Source organism: Myotis brandtii, unplaced genomic scaffold (genome assembly GCF_000412655.1).
Source record: "Myotis brandtii unplaced genomic scaffold, ASM41265v1 scaffold132, whole genome shotgun sequence".
NCBI lineage: Eukaryota > Metazoa > Chordata > Mammalia > Chiroptera > Vespertilionidae > Myotis > Myotis brandtii.
The window spans coordinates 3462260-3486691 of NW_005354673.1; the positions used below are offsets into that span (position 1 = coordinate 3462260).

The 24432-nt window shown below is 39.7% G+C and overlaps 1 protein-coding gene across 28 annotated transcripts in view; it reads right to left on the reverse strand.

The window, feature by feature from the left end:
- The window catches only part of NRXN3 (neurexin 3), a 1562383-nt gene that overhangs the window by 1105672 nt on the left and 432279 nt on the right, over positions 1-24432 (reverse strand). For 21 of the 28 annotated variants that reach the window (XR_001360906.1, XR_001360907.1, XR_001360904.1 and 18 more), the window contains 3 exons: positions 23717-24018; positions 19034-19057; positions 17017-17178 (listed from right to left, as the gene is read on the reverse strand). Coding sequence is in view for 23 of the 28 variants with exons in the window: in XM_014534703.1 (XP_014390189.1) it covers positions 17017-17178; positions 19034-19057; positions 23717-24018 (488 nt within the window). In the remaining 5 variants the exon portion in view is untranslated. The remainder of the gene's footprint in view (positions 1-17016; positions 17179-19033; positions 19058-23716; positions 24019-24432) is intronic. The other 7 variants (XR_001360908.1, XM_014534708.1, XM_014534704.1 and 4 more) reach the window with 1 other exon arrangement.

Sequence of the window (24432 nt, forward strand, 5' to 3'; positions counted from 1 at the left end):
CAGGTTCTGCACCTAGGAATTGGGCCTGCCTTCTGCCACCCAGGAGCAGGCCTAAGCCAGCAAGTCGTTATCTCCCGAGGGGTCCCAGACTGCGAGAGGGCACAGGCCGGGCTGAGGGACCCCCCCTTCCCCCCCGAGTGCACAAATTTTTGTGCACCGGGCCTCTAGTTTTCTATATAATTGGCTCTCAGGACAACCATCTCTGAGTTATTTCTGTATATGAGACTTTTAGATTTCTCCCACCCCTTTATTTCTTCCCTCCCATGCTTTGGTTGATATAAGCTGATCCCGGATTGAGTCTCATTTAGATCTCTCTTGTCTACAATGCTTAGAAGGCCAAGTGGTCAAGAAGGTGAGGTTCAAGGAAAGCAATGTTTTTCAATTCTGCCTCTCATCTGGGCCTTAAATCAGTTCACAGGACAAGGAGACCAGATAGAGCTTCAAAGCAGCATATGGTCTGCCATTCAATGAGCAAGTGCCGCTTCTGCCCCAGGTACCACCTACTAGGCTACCATTGTGATTGTTCATCATCCTACACTGAGTACTTGCTGTTGGAGAACACACTGCTACCTCCATGTTTCTGCTTTTCCTAAGTGATTCTTGGATTTCATATTGCACCAGAAACAGTTTGTACTGTCCTTAAACAGAGAATGCCTTGCTCCTCTTTTGTAATGGAAAATTATGAAGGTTGAGGGATGCTTCCTTTGGATACTTCCAACCAAGATACTGAATTTAGGATGAGACAGAAAGAACTACTTTTTTCCTGCTTCAAGCAACACGTTTGAATGTGACCTGGAAGACATAAAAGTCATTAGTGTAAAGCTGACAAGTCACCTGCCTTCCCAACTCCCTTTTCTCTCACAGTCTATAAATACCAGGCTCCTTTTATCCTGGGACCTATTACAGAACTTTCACCCACCACACTCACAACTAATGGATCAGCACCAAAACCACAAGTTATTTGGCCCCAGCCACATAAACACTCACATTGTGGCAAGAAATGTTATTCCTCACCACAATTACCTGGACCCATGCGTTAGGCATGAAAGACTCTATTTTCTTTTATGAGAACTAATGATTCATTTGAAGAGACAACTGAAGTAATGATTTTCCTATCCTGGAGATGCTGAGAATCTCTCACTGTTAATTATGAATTTCATTGTGCTGGGAGAAGGGTACATTAGCCAGGGCTCCGAGGCTCAGAAAGTTCCCCATTGTTTGTAGAAAAAATCAATCAATGCCTACAAAAGTATTTGAAGTCCCTAGACACCAAACACCAATCTCCTTCTATAAAGCAAATAGATTTGAATGAGGCTTTCAACTATGTCAGACCAGCTCCTGCCTTATTTCAACCTCAAGACAACTGAGTGTAATTTGAGAGACCCACAGGGCCCTGAGCTCCCTTCTTTCCTGAATCAATCCTGGAAGGGATGGGAGGCCCAGGAGCCACCTCTGCTCCAGTTTCTGGTTAAGAGCATAGGATTAGGTCTGCAAATCCAGGGAGCACTTATGACCAGCAGACTACCATGTGGCCACTTTGTGACACTCATTTCTGCCCTGTTAATATACCTACTATTGGCCTGGCTTCTCCTGTACATGCTGCCTTGTGCTCCATTCCCCTTCAAAGACTCAAGACAACAATGAACCTTGGTCTGTTTAGACTGGGCCTTCCCTGCTCTGAGTCCCAAGCCTTCCCTGGTGCTATGACTAAATTTTGGGTCCCCACCAAAATTCAGATGTTGAAGCTGTAATTCCCAGTGTGATGGTACTTGGAGGTGGAGTCTTTGGGACATAATTGATCCATGAGGGTGGAGCCATCATGAGGGTATTAATACTCTTAAAAGAAGAGACACTAGAGAGATTAGCTATCTTTCCATCATGTGAGCACATAGCAAGAAAGTGACTGTCTACAAACCATCAAGAAGGTCCTGACCAGACATAAAAAATACAGGCATCTTGATCTTTGATTTCCCATCCTCCAGAATGGTGAGAAATAAATGTCTATTGCTTATGCTATCCAGACTATGATAATTGTTATAGCAGCCTGGGCTAACCAAACTGCCTGGAAAACCTTAGGATCCACCCTCTCATTTGACAGGTCTCTTGGAACCACAACACAGCTCCATCTGAATGCTACAACCTCCAAATGGCCCATGTTGTCTGGTGAATGACACCCCTTGGCATCAACAGCAACTTGAACCATTGCTTGGACTGCCTGGCTACCCTGTAAAATGAAACAAAATCAAAACAAAACAAAAAAGCCAAACAGACTCTGTAGCACAATTAGCTCCACCAGCCTTTTTGAGACATTCCAAAGAGTAAGTCCCACCCACCCAGGTTTGATTCATTCAACCCACTCCTGGGGTTCTTTGTCACTGCCAATCCCCAAAGAGCTAGTACATAGGTCTGTTAATTTATGACAGGAGACTTAGATTTCAGGTCAGGGGATTTAACCTGCTGTAAATCCAAATTTGCATGTGGATAATGGGCATTCTACTACACTTTATGCCAATAAGCCCTAATGCGGTAATTAACCACAGAGCACATTTACCGATAAGCTGTTCATTAGAGAAAAACCTGAACACTAGCAGTGTTATCAGAGTCCACAATTTTCACAAATCTCTTTCAGAAATGCTTTTTTGCCTCCAGGGACTAAACGCTAGCAAAAATCACAGAGCAGTCATTCTCAACACTAGTTTCATGAAACCGCCAGTGTGATAAACCCTGATAGGTGAGAACCAGTTTTGTGGATTTCACTTTATGTTTTTCATATAAGCTTTCTCTTAATCTTAAATTTCTTTTGGAAGAAACTGCTATGGAGGAGACATTGGCTACTTCTTTATTGTTTGTCCATCTTAAACCAGAATTGGCTCATTCATTCACACAAAAAGTGTTTTTATGAATCAGTACTATTACAAGGGAGGGAGGAGCTCAGTGAGTGAGGCCAATTCCTACTGATAGTACATCCCACAGTTAGTCTCATTTCTTAAAAGGACATTTTCACTCCAATCCTCCATAGATAGAGCTCTCACAAATCACTTTGTCTGGACCTTGATGTTTTTCATCATTAGCACCATTATTTGGAAAGCATCCACAAAGCCCATGGCCCAACCTGCCTCAGCTGCACTAATGCAATGGCCAAATGTAATCATTTCAGCACTGACTGTGCACTTAATAAATGGCAGCCATGGTGCTTTGGCCCAGGAGGGATACAGAGATAAATAAGACAACGTTTGTCCTCAAGGAGCAAACAATATGTTGATATCTTGAATCTGCCTCATTCGCATTTATCCTTCACTTCTGTAAATAAGAGTAATTTAGTTGAAGCCTGTCTAGAGAAGAATACCATATAGACTGAGCTGATAGATGGAGATAATCTCCACCAATACATGCTAGACTCTCCCTTCCAGAAAGATACTACTACACATTGCTTGTACCACTGACTCTGACATGTGATAATAGCATTTTGCTACATTTCTTCATGATCAGATTCTTCAAGTGTTCTGTGTACATAAATCTTTTCTCATCAACAATATTAGTTGCTGTAAATCCCTTGTACAAGAAACACACAAAACAGAAAAGATGGGAAGCTGTTTGAGAACAAAATATCCTGTCATATCACTGTTAATAAAAATGCAAAGCATTCAATGAATGGCTTATATTGAATTGAACTTAACTGAATGGACATTGTCTTCTAGATATTATTTGGTATCTTTTAGTTTTGAAATATATGAAGTTTGCATTCCATTAGCTAATCACATAAAAATATCCCCTAAGTTTCACTGTTCTACAACTGTGGCTTTTAAATTTTATTATAGCGAATAGATGTTGAGGCCCTCAAGCCCACAACTTCAGTAAAATTTAATGATAGAGCTAATCAATTAGGGAAAGGATAGTATAACTGCAAAACATGAATTATTGAAAGATTACATAAAAATACATTTAAAAAAATTTACAGCAACTCAATATAAGTCTATAAAATATTTCTTAGTAAGATTTCTCCTTTGTACTATATTTAATGAATATATTTTTTAAAGTTTGGAATTCCCCCTAGGGATGTTGTTTCAACATTTATGTTTCTTATATCATTAGCTTCTTCACTTCTACTGGCTTTTTTTGCCTCCGAATTTCAAAATGACAAAGTCCTTCTGGTTCAAAAGTAAAACAAAATTTCCCACTACCTCTGAATTCTCAGCTATAATGGCACTTTTAGCTCTCAACTTATTGGTTCTCCCTTTGGCCCTAAGCCCTGCTGACTACACCACCCACCTGGAGACTTTCTTTCTCTGCTTCCACAATACCATTTTCTCTGAATTCCTACCTCTCCAACTTTTCCTTTTAAATCCACTCTTTTCTTAAACATTAGTGATTCTCAGAATTCTTTTTTTTTCAATCTATTGTCCTATTTGTTTTGCTTTCTTTCTTACCTGATTTTATTAATTTTAATCAGTGTCACTATATTCCTTATATTCTGGTTACAGCTACAGACACCTATGTGAACTCAACCCTGAGCTCTAGATAACACTAATACCTCCATACAATACCCTCAAAACTAAACTTAGCATTTTCCTCATTAAGCTTGCCTCTCCCCCAGTATCTCCATATTGTATTAATGTTGCCTAAGCCAGAAACTTGTGACCCCTCTCTGCCCTTACCCCAATGTCCAATAACTCTTACTAATTGCATCCTCCCTACTCTTCTCATTCCTAGTTTTACCCACCTGTAGAACTCATTCCTAGCTCTGGTGCATCCATCTCCTACCTTATATTGCATCAACCAACCACATTGAGTTATGTTTCTATGAAATGAGTTAGAATATGTAAAGTACTTATAACAGTTTCTGGCATATAGTAAGCACTCATTACATGTTGGCTGCTGTTACTATTACTACTGTCAGCACCACCCCACCCCTACTTCCTCTGTTATTCATATTTATTCCCCAGGCTATTTCACATTTTTATGCTTTTGCTGATGCTATTTCCTTTCCTTGAAATTGCTCCTCTGGCCTAATTCCTCACTCTTAAGAATCATTAATTGGCTACCTCCTGCATGCCCCCTACTGGGGATTGAGTCCAAAACCCTGGCATATGCCCTTGACGGAAATCAAACCTGGGACCCTTCAGTCCGCAGGTTGACGCACTCTCCACGGAGCTAAACCAGCTCGAGCTAATTCCTCACTCTTAAAAATAATTTTTTTTAAGTTCTGCTAATATTCTTTCTCTTTCAAGAAACCATCTCTAATATCTTAGGTCAACTCAGTGCCCAAATTTGAGCTTCAATGTAAACCTGCAAAAACTTGGATCGGATCATATAACTTAATATATTACAATACATTATAATCAATTATCTGATTTTGTCTTCCATTTCAACTAGTGCAGGGATCAGCAAACTACAGCCTCTGAGCCAAATCCAATGTACTTCCTGCTTATGTAAATAAAGTTTTATTGGAACACAGACACACCATTTGTTAACATATTATCTCTGCCTGCACTAATGCTAAAAAGGCAGAGTTTAGTATTATACTACAGATCCTATGGCCCACAAAACCATATCTTCACTGTATATTAACTATTTACTATCTGGTCCAGAGTTTCCCAAACTTGGCACTATTGGGATTGGGGGCTAGATAATTTTTTGTCAAAGAAGAACCGTCCTATGCATTGTAGGGTGTATAGCAATAGCCTTGACCTCTACCCACTAAATTCCAGAAGCACTCATACTCCACCACTTCACTACTCCTTTACTCCACTCATCCACCCCCTCACTCCAGTTTTAACAACCGAAAAATGTCTCCAGACATAGGCAAATGTTCCCTGAAGTCAAAATTGTCCCCAGTTGAGAACCACTAACCTGAGATTTTACAGAAAACATTGCCAACCCCTGAAGTATAAGGTCTTCCAAGGAAGGAATTGGGCCCAGTTCACTTTGTATTCCAGACACGATGTCTGGAACATAACAGAAGCTCATTAAATTAATCATTTAAAGGTGACTAGAGGATTGTAAGACATTCAAAAGCATTTTAAACTTCATAAGAATCTTGTGTTTGAAAGGGACATTGGTGAACATCAAGCCAATCCTCTGTTACAACTAACTTTTGTTTCCGTTAGCATTTTCAACAACACCTATCAGAACTGTTCCATTAAAAACATCTATGAAGAAAAATTGTTGAGAAAGTAAGTATCACAATCCCGTTTGATTACCAGGAATTTAAAAACTATGAAATCACCGCATTCAGATTTCATATATACACACACACATTTCATTTATCCCTGAATGAGAATTCATTTTTACTGTCTATGAAGAAGAAATTATTTTCATCTTGCAGATGAGATCATTTGAATTGGTCTCAAACTATAGTGTGAAGAAACAGCAACTTCCTTACAGTCAATCAAGAAATTAATTCAAGGATATAAATTATTTTCCACTCTCTTTAATAAACCTATAGTATACCTAGTATTGCTGAAAGTAGAGAAACCTCTGCACCAAGGGACCATATGCCTACCAGAAAAGCTAACAACTGAATGTAGGGCATTTTAAGTAACAAATAAATAACAATCACAGCCAACATTCATTGAACATTGGCCATGTGCCAGTATTACAGCATCTCACTTGATCCTCATAAAAACTCTATGAGGTAGGTATTAAGCTATTCATTTTACAGATGAAGAAACTGATTTATGGGAAAGCTAACTTGTCCATGGGCAAGTACATAGTAAGTGGCAAAACCAAAACTTGAACCTGGAAGTCTGCCTCCAAAGTCTGAGTTAATACACAGAATACTATATCAATGTGCTTAGAATTTGGAAGTGAGAAATACCACTTGTTAACTGGGATGATCAGTCAAGTGGGTAACCATGAGGATGAGTCCTGAAAGAATGGGTCAGTGTCAGACAGCAGAAAGGGAGAAATCCTTGGCTGGTAGAGCCAAATAAAGACATTTTAGAAGCAAAAATTCAAAACTTATATTTAGAATAACATGAAATAGCCACTCTGGTTAAATACGGGGAGGAAGTATGAGGAAGTGAGACAACGTTGAAGCCAAACTACAAGGGGCCATGAGTGGGAGAGAAGACAGGAAGTATATACGATTCCCTCATGTAGTTTTTCATTGAAAGTAAGGACTGAGTTAGGGTGTAAATTCAGCAGGAGATAGGATCAAGGAAAGGATTTAGAACATGTCTCTAGTTGAGGGAATAGAAAAGGAGTGGAGAGAAGATCTGAAAAAAAAAAGACTCCTTAAAGGGGCTAAATCTCAAAAGAGTCTAAAGAGAAGAGCAGTTATACTCCAAGAGGAGGAGGAGAGCTCATCCCATAAGACAGGGTAAAAGAAGGTAGCAATTCATATATTTGAGAGTAAACCTAAAAGTGGAGGGAGAGGAATTTAACAGGCATAAGCTAAATAGTTTCCATTTTATCCATGATGCATGAGATAGACCATCTGCCCATCTTTGCTGGTGAGGGAGAAGATGAGGGACAGGGAAGAAGGAGAATTTCCTTGGTTGATTATTGGCATGCAATGTTGGTGCCCTATGCTACATCTTCACTGATTTATGAAGTGAAAAATTGGTCCCTATATCTCTCTTGACATCTATGCAGAAACTAGCTGTGGCACACTGTCCACATGGGGAACAGAGCATCAGGTTACAATAGCCTCAGAACACTAATGGAACAGTCATTTCTGCATTTGCAAAGCAATTTCAAAATACATTAGCTAATTAATTAGCTCAATGATTACTTTATCCCTGTAGGTATATGTGCACAAGGGCTCCTTTTTGGGGTCTCCTTTGAGGCATTTGAAGACACAAGAGATTTTGTCTCAGTGGGAATGTTGTGGTAGATTACATTTGCTGTAAATAAGTGACATTTTTAGAAAGCAATGTGTTCCACTGAATTTATCCTGAAGAGGGAAAAAAATTGCAAACCTAATTAACTGACTCCAAGAATCAGACTGACAATTCATAATAAGCCTCCTCTTTCTGGCTTTCTGGTGGTATTTGAGGCAAATAGCTCCAACTTCACAGAAAATATTGGGGTGGAACAAAAGTACACCTGTGCTGTGCAACTTGAGACAAAGGCATGCCACTACTTGGAATTTATACCAAGAGGAGCTACTTCCCACTCAGGTTCCATAATGAAAATCATTCTTCCATTAACAGGTGGAGCAATATCAATTTGCCCAAAGTGGGAAATCAAGCAAAAACTAACTTCCTCTCAGAACAATCAATGAAAAGGTGAAAGAAATAGGTCATGGGATCCAATCTCCCAGCAGGACATTTTTGCCTGAATAAACTGCCTCTCCTATAAAGTGGAGACTCCAATGACAGTGAGAGACCATTTTCTAGAGTGGGTTTGACCACAGTCTCACCAACCTTTTTCTGAGGTGCTTACTTTCTTTTCACCTTTACCAAGTCTTTTGATTCAGTAGTGGAGATGGCAACAGTATTTACATCTCAACTCCAATTCTTGCTAACTGTGTGACTTTGGGCACGACACTCACTCTCTTTAAAAATTCATAAATTTGTTGTGGGAATTAAATTAGGGGATAGGAATGAAGCACTTAGCACCATGTATATATACACTTTGCATGCACTTACATTGTTAAGTGCTCAATAATTGTTGGTCTTTATTGTTGCTATTATGTTTATAATTGCTGCAGTTAGAACGGTTTTGGAGATGATGCCAGTGAAGGTCTGGGGAAAGAGAAATAATTGTAAATGAGTAATAGGTGATGGCAGTGACTGGGAAACTCAAATCCTACCACAAGGGCAACTCTATGAGTCTCAATGGGACTTGCATAGTTAACTGGTTTGGAGATTAATCAGGAAAGTCTTCAACACAATGAACTTGGCCTTATCAATCAGTTTCATTATTTCTTTTCAGAAGGCTAATTCACTGTAGAGCTATAGAAAACTAGAAAATAAAGACCATCTACTCATTTGATGATATAATCTCCTCAACAACCTCAACAAGGTGGTTGCCCAGACTCTGCATAGGTGCCTTGAATAATAGAGAATGCATTACTTTGAAGGTAGCTTTGGGCAGCTCTCATTGAAATGTCTTCTGGTAGTAAGTATTTCACTTCCATGTGTTTGCTTTAGTTCTTCTTAAAGACAGATGAACCACATTTAATCCCACTTCCAGAGGACAGTCATTAATGTATGAAGACAAGTCTCAACCCCTGGGCTCAGGCATCTTTTCTTCCTCAGGTTAAACATCCTTGGATCCACCAGTCAACAATTTTATATTAGACTCATGATCCTCTTTATTTTTGTTATACCTCAACTCTAAACATGTTGTAATCTATCAATATGTCAGCTAACTTTTAAAAGCTTATCATACACAATGGAATAAAAACACCTCCAGTAACCACATCAGCACACAGTGATGATGATGATGATGATAAATACAATTTACCAAGTATTTTCTACATAGCAAGCTGCATTCTAAAGGTTTTACACTTATTATCTCAGTTAATATTCATAATAACTCTATGAAGTAGGTATCATTATTCTCATGAAATAAATAAGCAAAGTGAGGCACAAAGAGGGTTAAGCAACTTGCCCAGCCTTCAGCAGCAAATGGGAGTAGAGCTAGGCTTCAGAGGCTGTTCTCATAGTCAATAAATGATTCTATAAAACTAACATCACCTTTGTTTTATAGATCATACCTCCATTAATTGAGCCTCAGATCATGTAAACACATATTGCTATCATTCCCAACTCCCTGCCATTCACAGAGTTGATGGCCAAGCTCTCTTACCTTCCTTCAAGTCCCTAATATAAATGTTGAATAAGATGAAGCATTGTGACCTCCACCTGATCATACAGGTCAATGTAGACCCATTCAGAAGGACTCACTGGTATATTTAAACAGTTACTCCTTTACTGAACAACTCTTATATCCAATCTCCTTTTCTCCATCTTGTTGATAAGGATATCACAAAATGTATTGCCAAAAACCTTGCTGATATTTAGCTATGCTAGATCTATAGTACTTTGCTGAATTATTAATAATACTATTGAAGGAATATGTGAATTTGGCTGAAATAACGTGGCTTATTTTTAGTGTTCTCAGTGAATAGCTGTAATTCTATTAATCACTCTTTTCTATGGGCTCATACAAGCCTTGATCCACCAGTCAACAATTTTTATGTTAGACTCATGATCCTCTTTATCTTTGTTATGCCTCATCTTGTTTTTTGTTTTTTTTTATGCCTCATCTTTAAACATGTTGTAAGCTATCAATACGTCAGCTAACTTTTGTCTGATAACAACGTACTCCAAAATATTTCCCAGATTCCAATGAAGCTTATAAACCCATAGCTTGCATTATCTACACTTTTTCAATCTTTGATATTTAGGAACCTCCTCTATTCTCTACCATTTCTAAAAATAGCACCAACATAATTTTAAAATTTTATTTGTAAATTCTTTCTGTATCCTGTGATGTCATTCATCCAAGTCAAGAAGCTTGAATTAATGCAGAGCAATTAGGTGTCTTCTGATATTAAACGTCCTATCTTTGTCTACCTATTCAAGGACCTATTTTCTTGTCAAGAAGGAATTCTTTTACATGATTTAGAGCTCTATGTTGCAAATGACAGAAAATTCAACTCATCTAGTTTGGATAAAATAAATGATTTATTCAATCATTGCTAGAAAGCCAGGGGTAGTCTAATTTGAAGAATGTTTCATCCAGGGCTTTAAAAATGTCACTAGGATCTAATTTCTATCCATCTTTTGGCTCTGTTATTCCATTCTGGCTTCATTTTTGGTCTCTATGTGGTAGCAAGAAGGCACTCCAAAGCTCAGTTACATACCACCCAAGTTCTAGCAGAAAGGTAGGAAAACTGCCTCCCTACAACACATCAGCAAAAAAGTTCTGAGCTTGTATGCCACTGATCCCAATTGGGTGAGGTACCCACCTATGTGCAAAATAACCATGGCCAGGTAAATGGAAGTCCCTAATTGATTTAGTGCTCACATGCTCGCCATGGAAGCCAGGAGGGGAGTCAGTCCCATTGCACTATTTTTTTGGAGGACCAGGGAAATAAAAATCAAGAAAATTTATCTAGAAAAGGGGAAATGAAGACCAGGTCTCTAAAGAAAAAGTGCATTCATACGTCTACTTCTCTATCAACAGCCTATCCACTATAATGAACAGCAGCCATTCTTTGGCATTTGTATTGTGGTGTTAACTGAAAACCATCTTTCTGTTTGTCATAGTAATAAATATCCTGGAGGCTTTAGCCCCCCGATCTATTTTTTAGGTACATACCACTTTCTTATAGTCCCCCTGGGCTAAGCACTCACACTGCGCCTGTCTGTGAAATAAGCCTCCTGTCCATCACACAACCCCAGTAGCTCAGGGTTCTTTTCTTTTCCTCTGTGACAGAGTGCCACTCTCTCTCCTGCCCATTTCAGTTCCTTGTAATCCAGAAGGTAACCTTTTTCCCAGAAGATCCAATTTATCTTCTTCATGAAAATTTCATTCTAAACCAAATCATGTCATATTGCCAATATTTGACCTTTCTTTTTTTAACCCACAAAAATGACAGTGTCTATGGTTGACCCAGGAAGCAGCTCCTGAGACACAGGTTCTCTCCTTTATTTTCTTCCTCTGCCACCTCTGATTCACATTGCCACTTCCTTCTACTTTGTTGGAATTTTGTCCCTCTTGGTCTCCTTCTTGTATTGGTTCTTCCATTCTCTCAAGACACTTTCCCTCCAAGCCCACACATTGTTTTTCTGCATATCTTCCTAATAGCAGGAAAATAAACTCTACCTTGCAATACAAAATTTAATAAGCAGCAACTTGTTTTTTCTACCCTAGAAGTTCTCTGCAGGCATGTGCATTTATTGTTTCAGTGATCACTGTCCTCATTTTACAGATCAGGTTATGGATACCCCAAAGGGGTCAGATGTTTTACCAATTAGCATCAGAAATGAAGGTGGCAGCCAGGTTCAAGTCAGTGGCTCTTTTTTTAACTACATTGGACTCTCCTAATTTCTGCAGTTTTCAATTGCAGAAACTACAAAGAGCACTAAGTGGTTCCTTGGCTAGATCTGATCAATAACCTAGCAACACAAATTATATCAATAGCATTTGCACAGTTTATAAAGCACCTCCTCTTTTTAATCCCATTCGCTCCTGACATAAAAATGCTAAAGTAGGTATTATTATTTGATTAAAAAACTGAGGTGAAGAGCAGTCAAGTGATTTTCTGTTAGTCTTACAGCTGATAACAAATATGTCTAGGCCAGAGTCAAACCCTAGACTTGTGCTTCTTAAGCCAAATGTCTTTTATATTTCATGCTGACTCTGAAATGCTTACTTGAATTTTGCTCGCCGTGGGGCCCCACAGTAGTCTCAATAATGGGAAAAAGGAAATCTTTAGGACCAATGCCATACCTAAATTTACCTGATTATAAAAAGAGATATTTTCCACCACCTGAGAAATCAGGAAGGACACCAAAACAAATGTTTGGGAAACAAAGAGGTTGGGAAAATAAGAGTAGGGAGGGAAAAAGTATCAGAAGCAAAAAAGTGAAGAAGCAAGAGGAGAACACACGCACTCAAAAAAAATAAATAAAAATAAATGAACTGATAGCATAAAAGAGATCAGAAAAAGACAGTGAGGGTAAAATAAACTGAGTATATTAAAAAATAAAAAAGCAACAAAAAGCCACATTATCCCAAAGCCCGCAGGTGCCAACAATTCCAACAAAAGTATAGCAATTAACAGAATTAACACAGCCTTAAATAGCTTGGCTCACCAGATGTGGACTCCTAACAGGGTTCTATAAAATGTAAAGTTATTACAGATTAAGCCATTAATCATCTGTTCAGAGACTATCTCTGGCTATAAAATTCCGTTTGCGTTTAAATGGCTAATAATCACAAAGGGATGTGGAATGTAATGGTCACAATGATGTTCTACCCAATCCTTTTTCCTTTAAATATGTGTTCCACTCTCCAGTTCCTGTGTTTTTCCTTCCTCTCCATCAGAGATGCTCTGAGAAAAGAGAGGTGAAACAGACATGTCTGTCCCAGAGGTCTCAGCGGCTCATGAGCTTCTCTATAGGAAAATGAAGAACCAACATATCAGGGGAGAAGTAACATATTGAGATGAAAGGGGGATGGTGTAGGAAGACCCAAATCAAACAACACAGAAAATTCCAACATAGGAGGATACTGTGATGGGCTTGAGTCAGCTCCCTGGAGCTGGAAATTCCTGCAACTTGGTCTTGACTCAGCTTTCCTTCACTGCACTGTGCTTTATCCAACAATAGCTCAATAATACCAAGGACAGAGGAAAGAAGAACTGTATGTCTTGACAGGGAAGGTCCTTGGAAACTGAAATGAGCATCAGAAGGAAGCACTTTTCTATAGACATTTTAAGATTCAGAGTCACTTTCCCTCCTCAATACTAAAGCCAATGGACCACCCTTTCAACCCTGCTCTTCAACCTCATAGGACAAAAACATACATCAGGAGAAAGGAACAGATGGATGAGCATCAGTCGTCAAGGAATTACAGCCTCATGGGCAAGATGCCTATCTGAAGTTGTCATTCTACTAAGATTCCCAATGGCTCCCCATTGCCTAGAAAATAAAGCTTGAGAGTATAGCATAACATCAAGCTCTCTATGACCTGGCCCATTCTTACTTAATAGCTGCATTTTTAGAACTCCTAATCTTATACTCTGTGCCCTGAAATTAGCAAGCTGTATGTTTCTCACCCAGACACCATGATGGGTCCTGTTTTCAGACCTTTGCTCATGCTGCCCATTCATCCTGAGCCACCACTCCCTCTATTCTTCCCTGTTCACTTCTGCTCATCTTTAAGCCTCCCCTTGGGCATTGTTTCCTCCACAGAGTTTCCTGAACCCCAAGATATGTTATGTCCTTCTACTCAGCAGCCCCACTGCACCAGAGAATGCCTCTTTTCAGTCAGTTAATGTAGGTTTACAGCTGTGAGTACATGAGTTTATTCTTTTATTATTTATGAATTATTGTTATTATTATTATTAACCTACTTTTTCCCACCCCTGTATTTATTGAGAGCCCACAAGGAGCTGGGAACACAACAAGAACAAAAATAAAACAGACCTGTGAAAACATGAAGAGGAATGACATACTGATTTTGTGACATTTAACTGGATACAAGTCTTATATTGATAGACAGGCTGTGTGGAGAACCAGAACAGTTTGATGATAACTTGGACCTTCTCTATTGTGGTTTCGACAGTGGTATCAACAGAGGTGGTGTTCACACAGGTGCAGTCACAGTGTAACCAGAATGAAACATTCAGATGGGAAGACACTGCAGTTCCAAAGATAAAACCTATTTTGTACCGCACGCAAAGTAACCATGAACCATGATTTGTATCAAAAATCCCAAAGTCCCTTTACAATGTCCCTATTTTGAAGAAAATGACATACAAAAGCATCTACCTCAGTCTAAGGCAACTCAGAGCCACAAATGGCAAGAGAAGACATACTAGTAAAAAGGAAGACAGGGATAGGGGAGAGAAGAAAAAATTGTGAAGTAATTGGAAACTATTCTAAAGGCAGATGGCTAATGTGGGTAAGTGGGATTTATCAAGGAGCAAAGTCCTAGGGTAGCTGGAAGCTTTGGCTGTTACTAAGTTGTCAAAGAGAAGTATCAAGAACAAGAGAAGAATTTACCAGACCTGCCCACAGAAAAGTGAAGTGTAATGATTAAATGGAGAGAAAGAATGTTCCAGGACAACAGTATACTCAAAGGTATCTGTTTAAAACTCTGAGGTAAATAAGAAAGCCTCTCAAGTCCCTTAGAAAGGCTAGCATACTTAACATGTAACAGAGAGATGGAACAAAAATTAATAAAGTTCTCTTGTGCCTACCATTTCCCCTAATGTTTTGGACTTTTTCTGACTTGATCTGGATTTAAGTGTAGAATTATATTGCTAGCTAAGGTATGTGTATACTTTGATTGCTAATTACTGTTAATGACACTTTTTCAGAGCTGCCTTTAATTTTTAAACTTTGAAGTGACTTTTAAAGCTGTCTGCTCTTGACTTAGGCAGTGAGAGAGAGAAGGGAGATTTTGTTTTCCTTAGATTCTGCATGCATAAAATCATTAAAGAAACTTTCAAGTTCTTATGAGTGTTGTTTCAAAATGTTGGACCCTTTCTGATGGAAAAATTTGGGAAATTTCTCCTTTGTCTCAAAATATGTGCTTGAGAGCCGTTTCAATACAATCAGAAAAAGACTGGTGTTAGAGACCACCCCTAGATGCTGTCCAGGAGAAATTCCTGCTCAGGGCTGTTTCCCTACAAAAATGGATGAGTTCTCCACTGCAATCAATGCCTCATTCATTCCTGAGCCACATATGTGGTAACAGAATGTTCCTATCTATTTCTGATGAGAGTGCAATTCCAATATAGTGTGATTAACAGTGTTTAAGAGCCTTTCCAAGTTCATTAGACACTGAGTAGTTTATACCTTCATTCAATACAAATGGGAGTAAATCTCATGGAAGGAGTATTCTGTCTACTACAATCCATCAGGAATGACCAGTAGAGTCCCTGCAGTTAACAGAAGTCTAGGTAACATACAACAGAAAGAGGAAACACGCTTTGGGTTCCCTTCTGTAATTTGTCCTTCAGACCAAGAACAATACAGAGCTATAATTGGATGTTTTCCTCCTTTGTCCAGTTTCTCCTTCCTACCCCTTCCTCTCAAGCCAAACATCATTTATTGCAGCAATGCCCAGCTCAAACATCAATTTTTCTCTAAAACTGATTCCTACCTAAAACATATCTGTTTCCTCTACTCAGTTAAAACATTTAGTAGGTGGCGCTGAACACACAGTGTTTTGAACTATAACTGTTAACTTACCAATCCCATCTCCCTTCATACATTATAAAGGCTTTGAGTACAGAGACTGTGGCTTGTAAAAAGACTAGTTACAGCACAAAAAAAGGCACCAAATGAGTATCTGATAAATTTATCAATTCAATAAATACTTGTTATGTGCCTATTTTATATAAGGCATGACAGGCACAACTGCTGTCAGTACCTGGCTCAGAGTTGAGTGGTGTGGATGAGTACATGAGCAATGCCATCTCATGTATGACTGATATTCAACAAATATCAAATAGCCATAACACGCATAAAACCTGTGTCCTGAGAGGAGGGTCATAACCTGTCATAGCAATCTTCATCTATAAGAAAGCACACTGTTAGCTTTGCAAAAACTTTCCCCAGGGAAATGATATAGATATCTTAGGCAATAAAGCTTAGCTTAGATTAAACAAAAATGTACAGTAGACTGCTCTGAGGACACAGTGTTCTGGAAGAATTCTACCAAATCAAGTCTGATTCTTTTTTACCTCAACAATTGACCTTAGTGATTGAACATACATTTGACTGTTGTTCCTTTGCTCTCAGACAGAGGTCTCAACACATAAGCTACAATAGCATAAATGAGTAATGGCAACGTCCACTGCTTTCTCACAGCTGCTAGCTCCCAGGGAAAGAGGGGGGGAAAAAGAAAAAGCAAGCTGTCTGGGCCTTAATGTTACATTCTGTGAATTTTCTTTCATCTCAAATAATGAGACTCTTGGGAACACCAAGTTTGGACAAGGTAAAATAATACAAATGTTTTAGACAAGACACACAACCACAAATTGGCCACTCTTAGCGCTTTCCCTATGTGCCACGTCAAAAGTACAAAATCAAACTTTACTAATGATTTCATTAGTAAACTAGTTCCTAATGATTTCAAATTCCTTTCACCTGTGTTATTTTATTTTATTTATAAAGCACAGCTACCTGAAAAATAAGGTCCTCCATTAGTTAAATGTCAAAACAAAACAGAGCATTTTAGTGGTAAACCCAAGGTCATGCAAACAACTTAAGCTCTGATCAAAACCAAGGGCTCTGCTTCAAGTCCAAGGTCTCTTCTTCTACCATCTACAGAGCCAGTAACTGAACAGTCAGTGCATTAAAAGGAGTGTTTGAACTTTACCTCTTTAAGGCAGCCCATGAAGTTGTTGCTGACGGGTGAGCCTGGCAAGTCAGCGGTACTTGGGCTTCCTCCCACATAGAAGAAGTCATCCGAGCCCAGCATGGTGTAGTCCTCTTGAGTGTAGCCTGTCGTGGTAAGGATGCCATCCACAGAGATTGTCACCTGGTGGAGGGACATAGGGGCAAAAACAAAATCCCAACAATGACCTTATAGTCCTATCAAAATCCGATGGCTTCCCCCACCTGTGGCTTCACTTTCATTAAGATTTTGGTGAGGTATTCTTTCTAATTTGGTTTTATTTTGGGAAGTGCAGCCAAGTTCCATTTTCTGGTCTGCCTTCCCTGTGGCCCACGCCTGCAGCATTCCCCTGCAGACTCCTAGGAGAGTGTGTCGGAACTGCCAAGCTGAGCAATTTGCTCTACTCATTGCACTCTTTATTCAGTCAGGCTAGAAAATGGAACTGTCCTCAGACGACACCACTTGTCTCAGTTCATTGTTAAAATGAGATGATTTAATTTTTAATGATTGTTAATTATGGTGGTAGTGAAAAACAGCAAAGGAGACATTTGACGATGGGTTTGTTAGGGGGTTGGTCTTTGGTTAGTGATGATTATTTTCCTTTTTTCTTTTCTTTTTCTTTTCTCTTTTATTTGTTTCTTTTTGAACTCACACCACGCTGACAAACATGCATCCTGGGAGGGAAGAAGAAAGGTCTCGATGGTGATGTGTCATGGATGATACTAGTACATGCCATGGACATCCCCAGGATGCCAACCCCTGCCCTCCCTTCGCTGCCATCACCACCACCAAGAGAAGAAATGACCCAACCAAAGAAGCAACTCTAACAAAAATACATGAATGATGATGCATAATAACCAAAACAATAATGATAATGCCCATAGAGAAGAAAGAGCACCCATACACCCAACATCCATGAAAGGAGCAGAGGGCAGAGAGAAGAGACAGGACCTCAGAGCGTGCACACGCCATACACTGACACACCCATGCAAAAATTATCTGGAGCCAAGAGAGAAGGCAGAAGAAAAAGGGGATGGAAGAGGGAAAGGGTGAGGAGAACTAAAGGAAAGAATCAGAATCCACTTCACCATCACATGCACTGCACCAACGGAAACACAAGATGGATGTGAAAAAAAAACAAAACACTCAAAACTAAAGGGTCATCTTTCCCCTGCCTACCACCTCCCTCCTAAAAAAAAAAAAGAAAAGAAAAAGTCCAAACCCAACCCCCAAATATATGAAGGATGAGAGTAAAATAAAAAAGTGGAGACAAAAAAAAGGAGAGACAGAGAAGAAAGTGTACTTGGTGGATAATTTGATAGGTTGTTAGTAATGAGGAGGAAAATGATGGGACAAATTCTGATGCCAATGGGGAAGCTCACGAGACAGAAGCATGCCATGCAGAGTGTGGACAGAGAACATAATTGGTGGAGTTCCCTTGGGCCATGGTGGGGAGTAAGGTGAAAGAAGGGAAAAGAAGAACACAGGAAGCAGAGCAATTTCCTCCCCAGATCACTCGTGGCAGCCGTGGCCACACACTAGGGAGAGAAAGCAGGGGTTAAGGAATGGGGATAGTAAAAGAAAGGAGAAAGAGTGAGGGATAGCAAGACACAGAGATTAGGAAAGTCCTTAACATAAATCTTGTTGTCCCTAGTCTGTGGCTTCAAAGTTGTAAAATAAGAAAACAAAACAAATTTAGCTAAATGGAGAAACTTTCCTTACAAAATTTTTTTTGGGGGGAAAAAATTACTAACTGGAGAAACCGTTCCAACCAAACTCTTCCAAGTATCATTTGCAGGACAGGTACATCCTCTTCCTTTATTTATTTTTTTAAGAGAAATGAAAAACTTGCATTTAATTCAACAAAAATTTTAAAAGAGAAGAAACAAGTCTAAAGAGGATTAAAGAGGGGTTGGGGGAGGAAAAGAGGGCAACACACGGCAAACCCAAAAAAAGAGACAATAAGAATGATATCTACCAGACAATGTAGTTTGTTTACCATAGCGTGTCCGATGCCTGAGTGCTTTGCGGAAAAGGGGGAAGAGAGGAAATTAAAAATTGTGAACAGAACGACTGTTAATTAAAAAAACTAAAAAACAAAGATGAGTCGTTAGGGTGTTAGTACATTAGTCGGTTAGTAAAATGACACATTGCATGAATGATCTTGTGTTAGTTTTTCAAAAAAAAGGCACCCAACACAGAAAAAGAGAGTGGGGAAGACAATGAGACCAGGACTCTGTGGAAAACCTGGCACCCCGGGCATAGCCAGGAAAGGAGTTGCAGTCATGTTTAACTCCCCACTTCTTCCAAATGCCTCAGATCAGACCTAACCGCAGTTAGATTTAGCATCATACTTACTTTCCAAGGGCTCTTCTGAAAGATCACCACCCCCTTTTCCTTCCCACCCTCTAGCAATACACATTCCTCCTGTCCCCAAAGACACCAAAGTTTATCATTCCACATGTAGATAGATAGAGCAGAAATAACAATAAGTTGGGGATTTTATTTTCACATTTGACCCTGACTACATGCATAGACAATCATGACTTTCTCTTAGAACGAAAAGAATTTAAAATGTTTACCAGTCATATCTAGCATAGGAGAGCTACTTTATGTACCTTACTCTAGGATTCTGTAGGTAATGTAAAGATCTGTGAACCAGCTGATTTTGTATAGATTTGTGCAGTAGGAGGGGAACATTCTCCTCTTTCTTTTCCTCTCAGTTTAGAATAACTGTGTGGTTAGAATTCATCAAAATAGTTGGAGTCTTCTCTATTCCCCAATGAAGTTTTTTGTTTGTTTGCTTACTTTTCCAGAATGCTTCCTGTTGGAATCATTCCCCATTCCTCTTTAAGAATGCTTTTCACTTTTTTAAGCATTTTAAGCAATTTCTTGTGTGGATAGCAAAGAGGACTAGGTTAAACAGGAGAACAGAGGCCCTGTGATTAGTCTCCCCTTTTCTGTTTTCAAATGATAAATTGCCAACACACCCAGAGCTGGGAGTCTGGAAGGCTGGAAGACTGGTAACCCCAGTTTTGTGTTTGTGGTTTGGCAAGAGTGGCATATAGAGGTAAGTCAATTCATGTGATAGCCATGACCGTGGACTCAGACAAGGTCGTGAACCCAAAACACAAAGCAAAACCAAAAAATTGCACAGAAATACCTGACTACCATGGTCCTTAATCCCAGTTATGGTTTAGAATGGGTTTTCCCCTCTCCTTCCTTTAATCAGAACCCCCAATAAAGTACCTGGCCATGGCCCTGACTTGGCTCAAAGGCAGAGCCATGAGGAGATGACCATGAAGGAAGAAATAAGGAAAGTTCTGCTCCATTTGGTAATGAGCTCTAAGTAAGCTTTCCTCAAATAAATATTGGCCACAGAAGACATTCAATCTTACCAAAAAGTAGATGAAACTGCCATAAGCTTGTTATTAAATATTTATGAAGCAATTTTACAGTTTCATTGAAATAGAAAGGGGCTTCCCACCCCTACAAATGTATCCCAAATAACTCAAAAATATGTTTTAAATGTATTTTTAGTAGGAAAAATACTACTATTATATGATTCAGTGCTGAAAGGATTGCATTTACAAAATCAACTCCACTCCTCTGAGATTTCCCTCTTTCAATAAATTGCATCTGGATGCAAAAAAAGTCAGTGAGGTCCAATCATTGGTGCACTTTCTCTATGAGGTTCATACTCCCTTTGCCAAAATCCCCCAAAGCTCTAGGGCCTCTGTAGCCTCCTCTAAAACTGAGAGCTCTGCTTAGCTGCATGCTTGGTGACATACACAGTCACCTTCGTGACAGAGCACTCGGCTTGTAAATCGTGTGCATGTCACAGCGAGTCTAGCACCCAGACCACAGATGAGCTCATAATCCTTCTGGAACATATGGTACTTTGCATATTGAGCCTCCACACATGACTGGGGAGGATTGTAATCACCATTTCACAAACAGAAACGGTGGTGTGGAAAGGTTAAATGGCTTGTCCAAGGGCACAGAGTGGAGTTGGATCTTAGAACTTGGAAAAGAAACCCTCTGCTTGCTGATTAAACAGAAAAACCAATATCTGAATTACAGTTTGGTTTATCCCCCTTTCAGTATAAAGGACTGAATCGGGGCCCAATTCTCTTTTGGAAGTGTTTTTAGTATAAATAAAAGTGAGTCTTTCTCTGGCTAATTGGAATCATTGCTAGAATGGCAAGGTATTCTGGGGGGTAGGAGAGAGTTAGAGAAATAGATTGGTTGGTAGAACCACAACCCAAATATGCTCCCCACTACATGAAAAGTTTTCCCTCCACTGATAAATGTCTCAAGGGTGTTACAGTGACCCCCCCCCAAGTCAAAACTGGCAGAAGGTCATATTTCACTTGGTCTAGAGCCATGGTCTGCAAACTGTGGCTCGCGAGCCACATGTGGCTCTTTGGCCCCTTGAGTGTGGCTCTTCCACAAAATACCACAAAATACCATGTGCTGGTGCGCACGTACAGTGCGATTGAAACTTCATGGCCCATGCGCAGAAGTCGGTATTTTGTGGAAGAGCCACACTCAAGGGGCCAAAGAGCTGCATGTGGCTCACGAGCCGCAGTTTGCCGACCACTGGTCTAGAGTCTGCAACTCAAATATGTCAAGCCCTTATACATTAGCAAATGGACATTTGTCTTGGGCTCTCTTGACAGTTGAGGTCTCTTTTGAGTAAGTATAGATGGGGATGACAAAGAAAAACATCAGCAATAGGATTCTTTGGCCTTAGAGAAAAAAAACAAACATAGAACAGTAATTCAAAAATGTTTAATCCAGCTCTGGCCAAGAGGCTTAGTTGGTTGGAGTGCCATCCCATGCACCAAAAGGTTGCTGGTTCAATTCCTGGTAATGGCACATACCTAGGTTATGGGTTTCATCCCCAGTCAGGGTGCGTAAGGGAGGCAACTGATTGATGTTTCTCTCACACAATGATTTCTCTCTCTTTCTACCTTCATCTCTCTAAAACAGTGGTTCTCAACCTGTGGGTCAAGACCCCTTTGGGGGTCAAATGACCCTTTCACAGGGGTTGCCTAAGACCATGGGAAAATGCATATATAATTACATATTGTTTTTGTGATTAATCACTATGCTTTAATTATGTTCAATTTGTAACAATGAAAAACATCCTGCATATCAGATATTTACATCACAATTCATAACAGTAGCAAAATTACAGTTATGAAGTAGCAATGAAAATAATTTTATGGTTGGGGGTCACCACAACATGAGGAACTGTATTAAAGGGTCACAGCATTAGGAAGGTTGAAAACCACTGCTCTAAAATCAATAAATATATCCTCAGGTGAGGATTAAAAAAAATGTTCAATCCATGTGCATTAAGATGACTGGGGAATCTAAGCCTTGTGGGGTTTTTTTGGCAATTTCACCACAGAGAGAGTAGAATCTCCCAACCAGGTGGCTTTCTTGACATACTTCAATATGGAAATTGGTGTTTCGTATATTTTGGGTTTCCAATGTGTGTGAGCCTTCTCCGTTTATTTAGCATTATTAAGAAGTTACACTTTTATCAAACAAAAAACATATGCAAACACCTGTCAGGTCTTCTGCTTTCATGTTTACATTAGAAGGCATAACATCAATCATACCGCAGAAGAAAATTTGATAAGCACTTTCCAGAAATTTGCATAATGTTTTCTGATTAAGAGAGGATGGATGCTGTCCAACTGGGTTGAATGACAACTTCACTAGAAGAAAAACCAAGTGAAAATAACAACCTGGAAAAGACAGTCTCAGCACAGATATCCACTTTTACAGGAAAAGCTTTTTTGAACTGACTGAAGTGGGCTGGTTAGGTGTTATCATGGTTGTTATTGGTTATGAAATTGAACCGATTTCACTGGGCTGAGGCTCTCAGAGAGTGTCGTCACCTGACGGAGTTGCCTGCTTAGCATCGGCAAGCGATGGGACTTCCCAAGCACGGAGAGAACCAGGAAAGGCTGCTCCAAAGTTGACTTTTTTATTTGGGTCCTTCCACCTTCCAGGCCTCCAAATCAATTGAAGAGTCTTGGAGGTAGAGACATGGGCAATAAAGTAGGACCATCGCACCAAGGAACAGAGAAACAGAGGAATTCAGAAAGGTTCCAGCTAATTCATTCCAAGGCTAGAGGTTAACATCACGACTGCAAAAATCAAATTGGGTGAAGGGTGGTAAATGAAAAGGAAGAGAAAAAGGAAGACTTTTTCTAGAGGGAATTAAAAGTACGGCAGCATGGCAATGACTAACTTAATTAAAAAGAAAAACATAGATTCAAAGAATGAGGAAAACCTACCACACTGCAAAAACAACGCTGTTTCTAATTGAATTTAACAGTAATATAATGAGATTCAAATGTGTAATTAAGAAAATGATTAAAAGGAATGCAGAAAAAAAAGGAATGAAAGTACTTATAAGTTTTATTATCTACACAATTGAATTTTTTCTTAAATAACAGGCACAAATGGAGAATTGAAGTACGGGAAGAAGCACATTTTAATAATTGTCCTTGTGAAATTGCAAAAACTGGGAGAAAGTTAGACTTTGATAGATGCAAACCTATCTCTATACCCCTCTCCACTTCATCTATCACCTGCTTCACACACTTCCTCCCTGACTACCTAAGAGGAGCCTCCAGGCACTCTCTCCCCTCAGCATTACCTGCCGGAGGTTGCGTGTCACTTTGACATCATGCCAGGCGTTGTCATTGAATTTTCCATTCACTGGCTCCACGATGGCCTCGAAGGCCCCGGACCCCAGGTTAATGACCAAGGAGACCGCGCCATCCTTCAGAGCCAGGTTGACATAATCAGCTGACTTTCCCGTGTGCAGGATGAGCCCGTTCCGCTGCCAGGTCTTAAAGGAGAGGGTGATTTCATCACTGCTGCTCTGGATCGGGTTCTGAGACAGGTCGTAGCACAGGTACTCTGAGCCTCGGAAAGTGGCCACATTCTCCTCTCGAGCTGCAGGAAGGAAAGGAGGAAAGCAGTCAATCAAATATTGACTGGAATGAGTCGGATAGATTTCTAAAAATACCGAAGAGAACACCCCCTCTATGGCTGACCCCAATACTATGCTTCCCTCCAACTCTTCCCAGAAGACTTATATCTAAGTACCAGAAAAACCAGGAGAGGAGAGAAGTTCTATATTCAAGGGTGGAAACCAGCACACCAGTGCAGGATAGCTGGCTGCCTTTCCTTCAAATTCTCTCAGAAAAAAACTAAAGGGAAATTTCCATGCAAAATAATAAAGTAAGGTTTACATCACTTTTGTTTTAGTGGTAGCTTTTAAATGCTTGGAGACACGAGCTGGTTTAGAATGTATAATTAACAGTTCTGACAAAGGGTTTTTTAGCTCTAGGTAACTTTTATTGACCA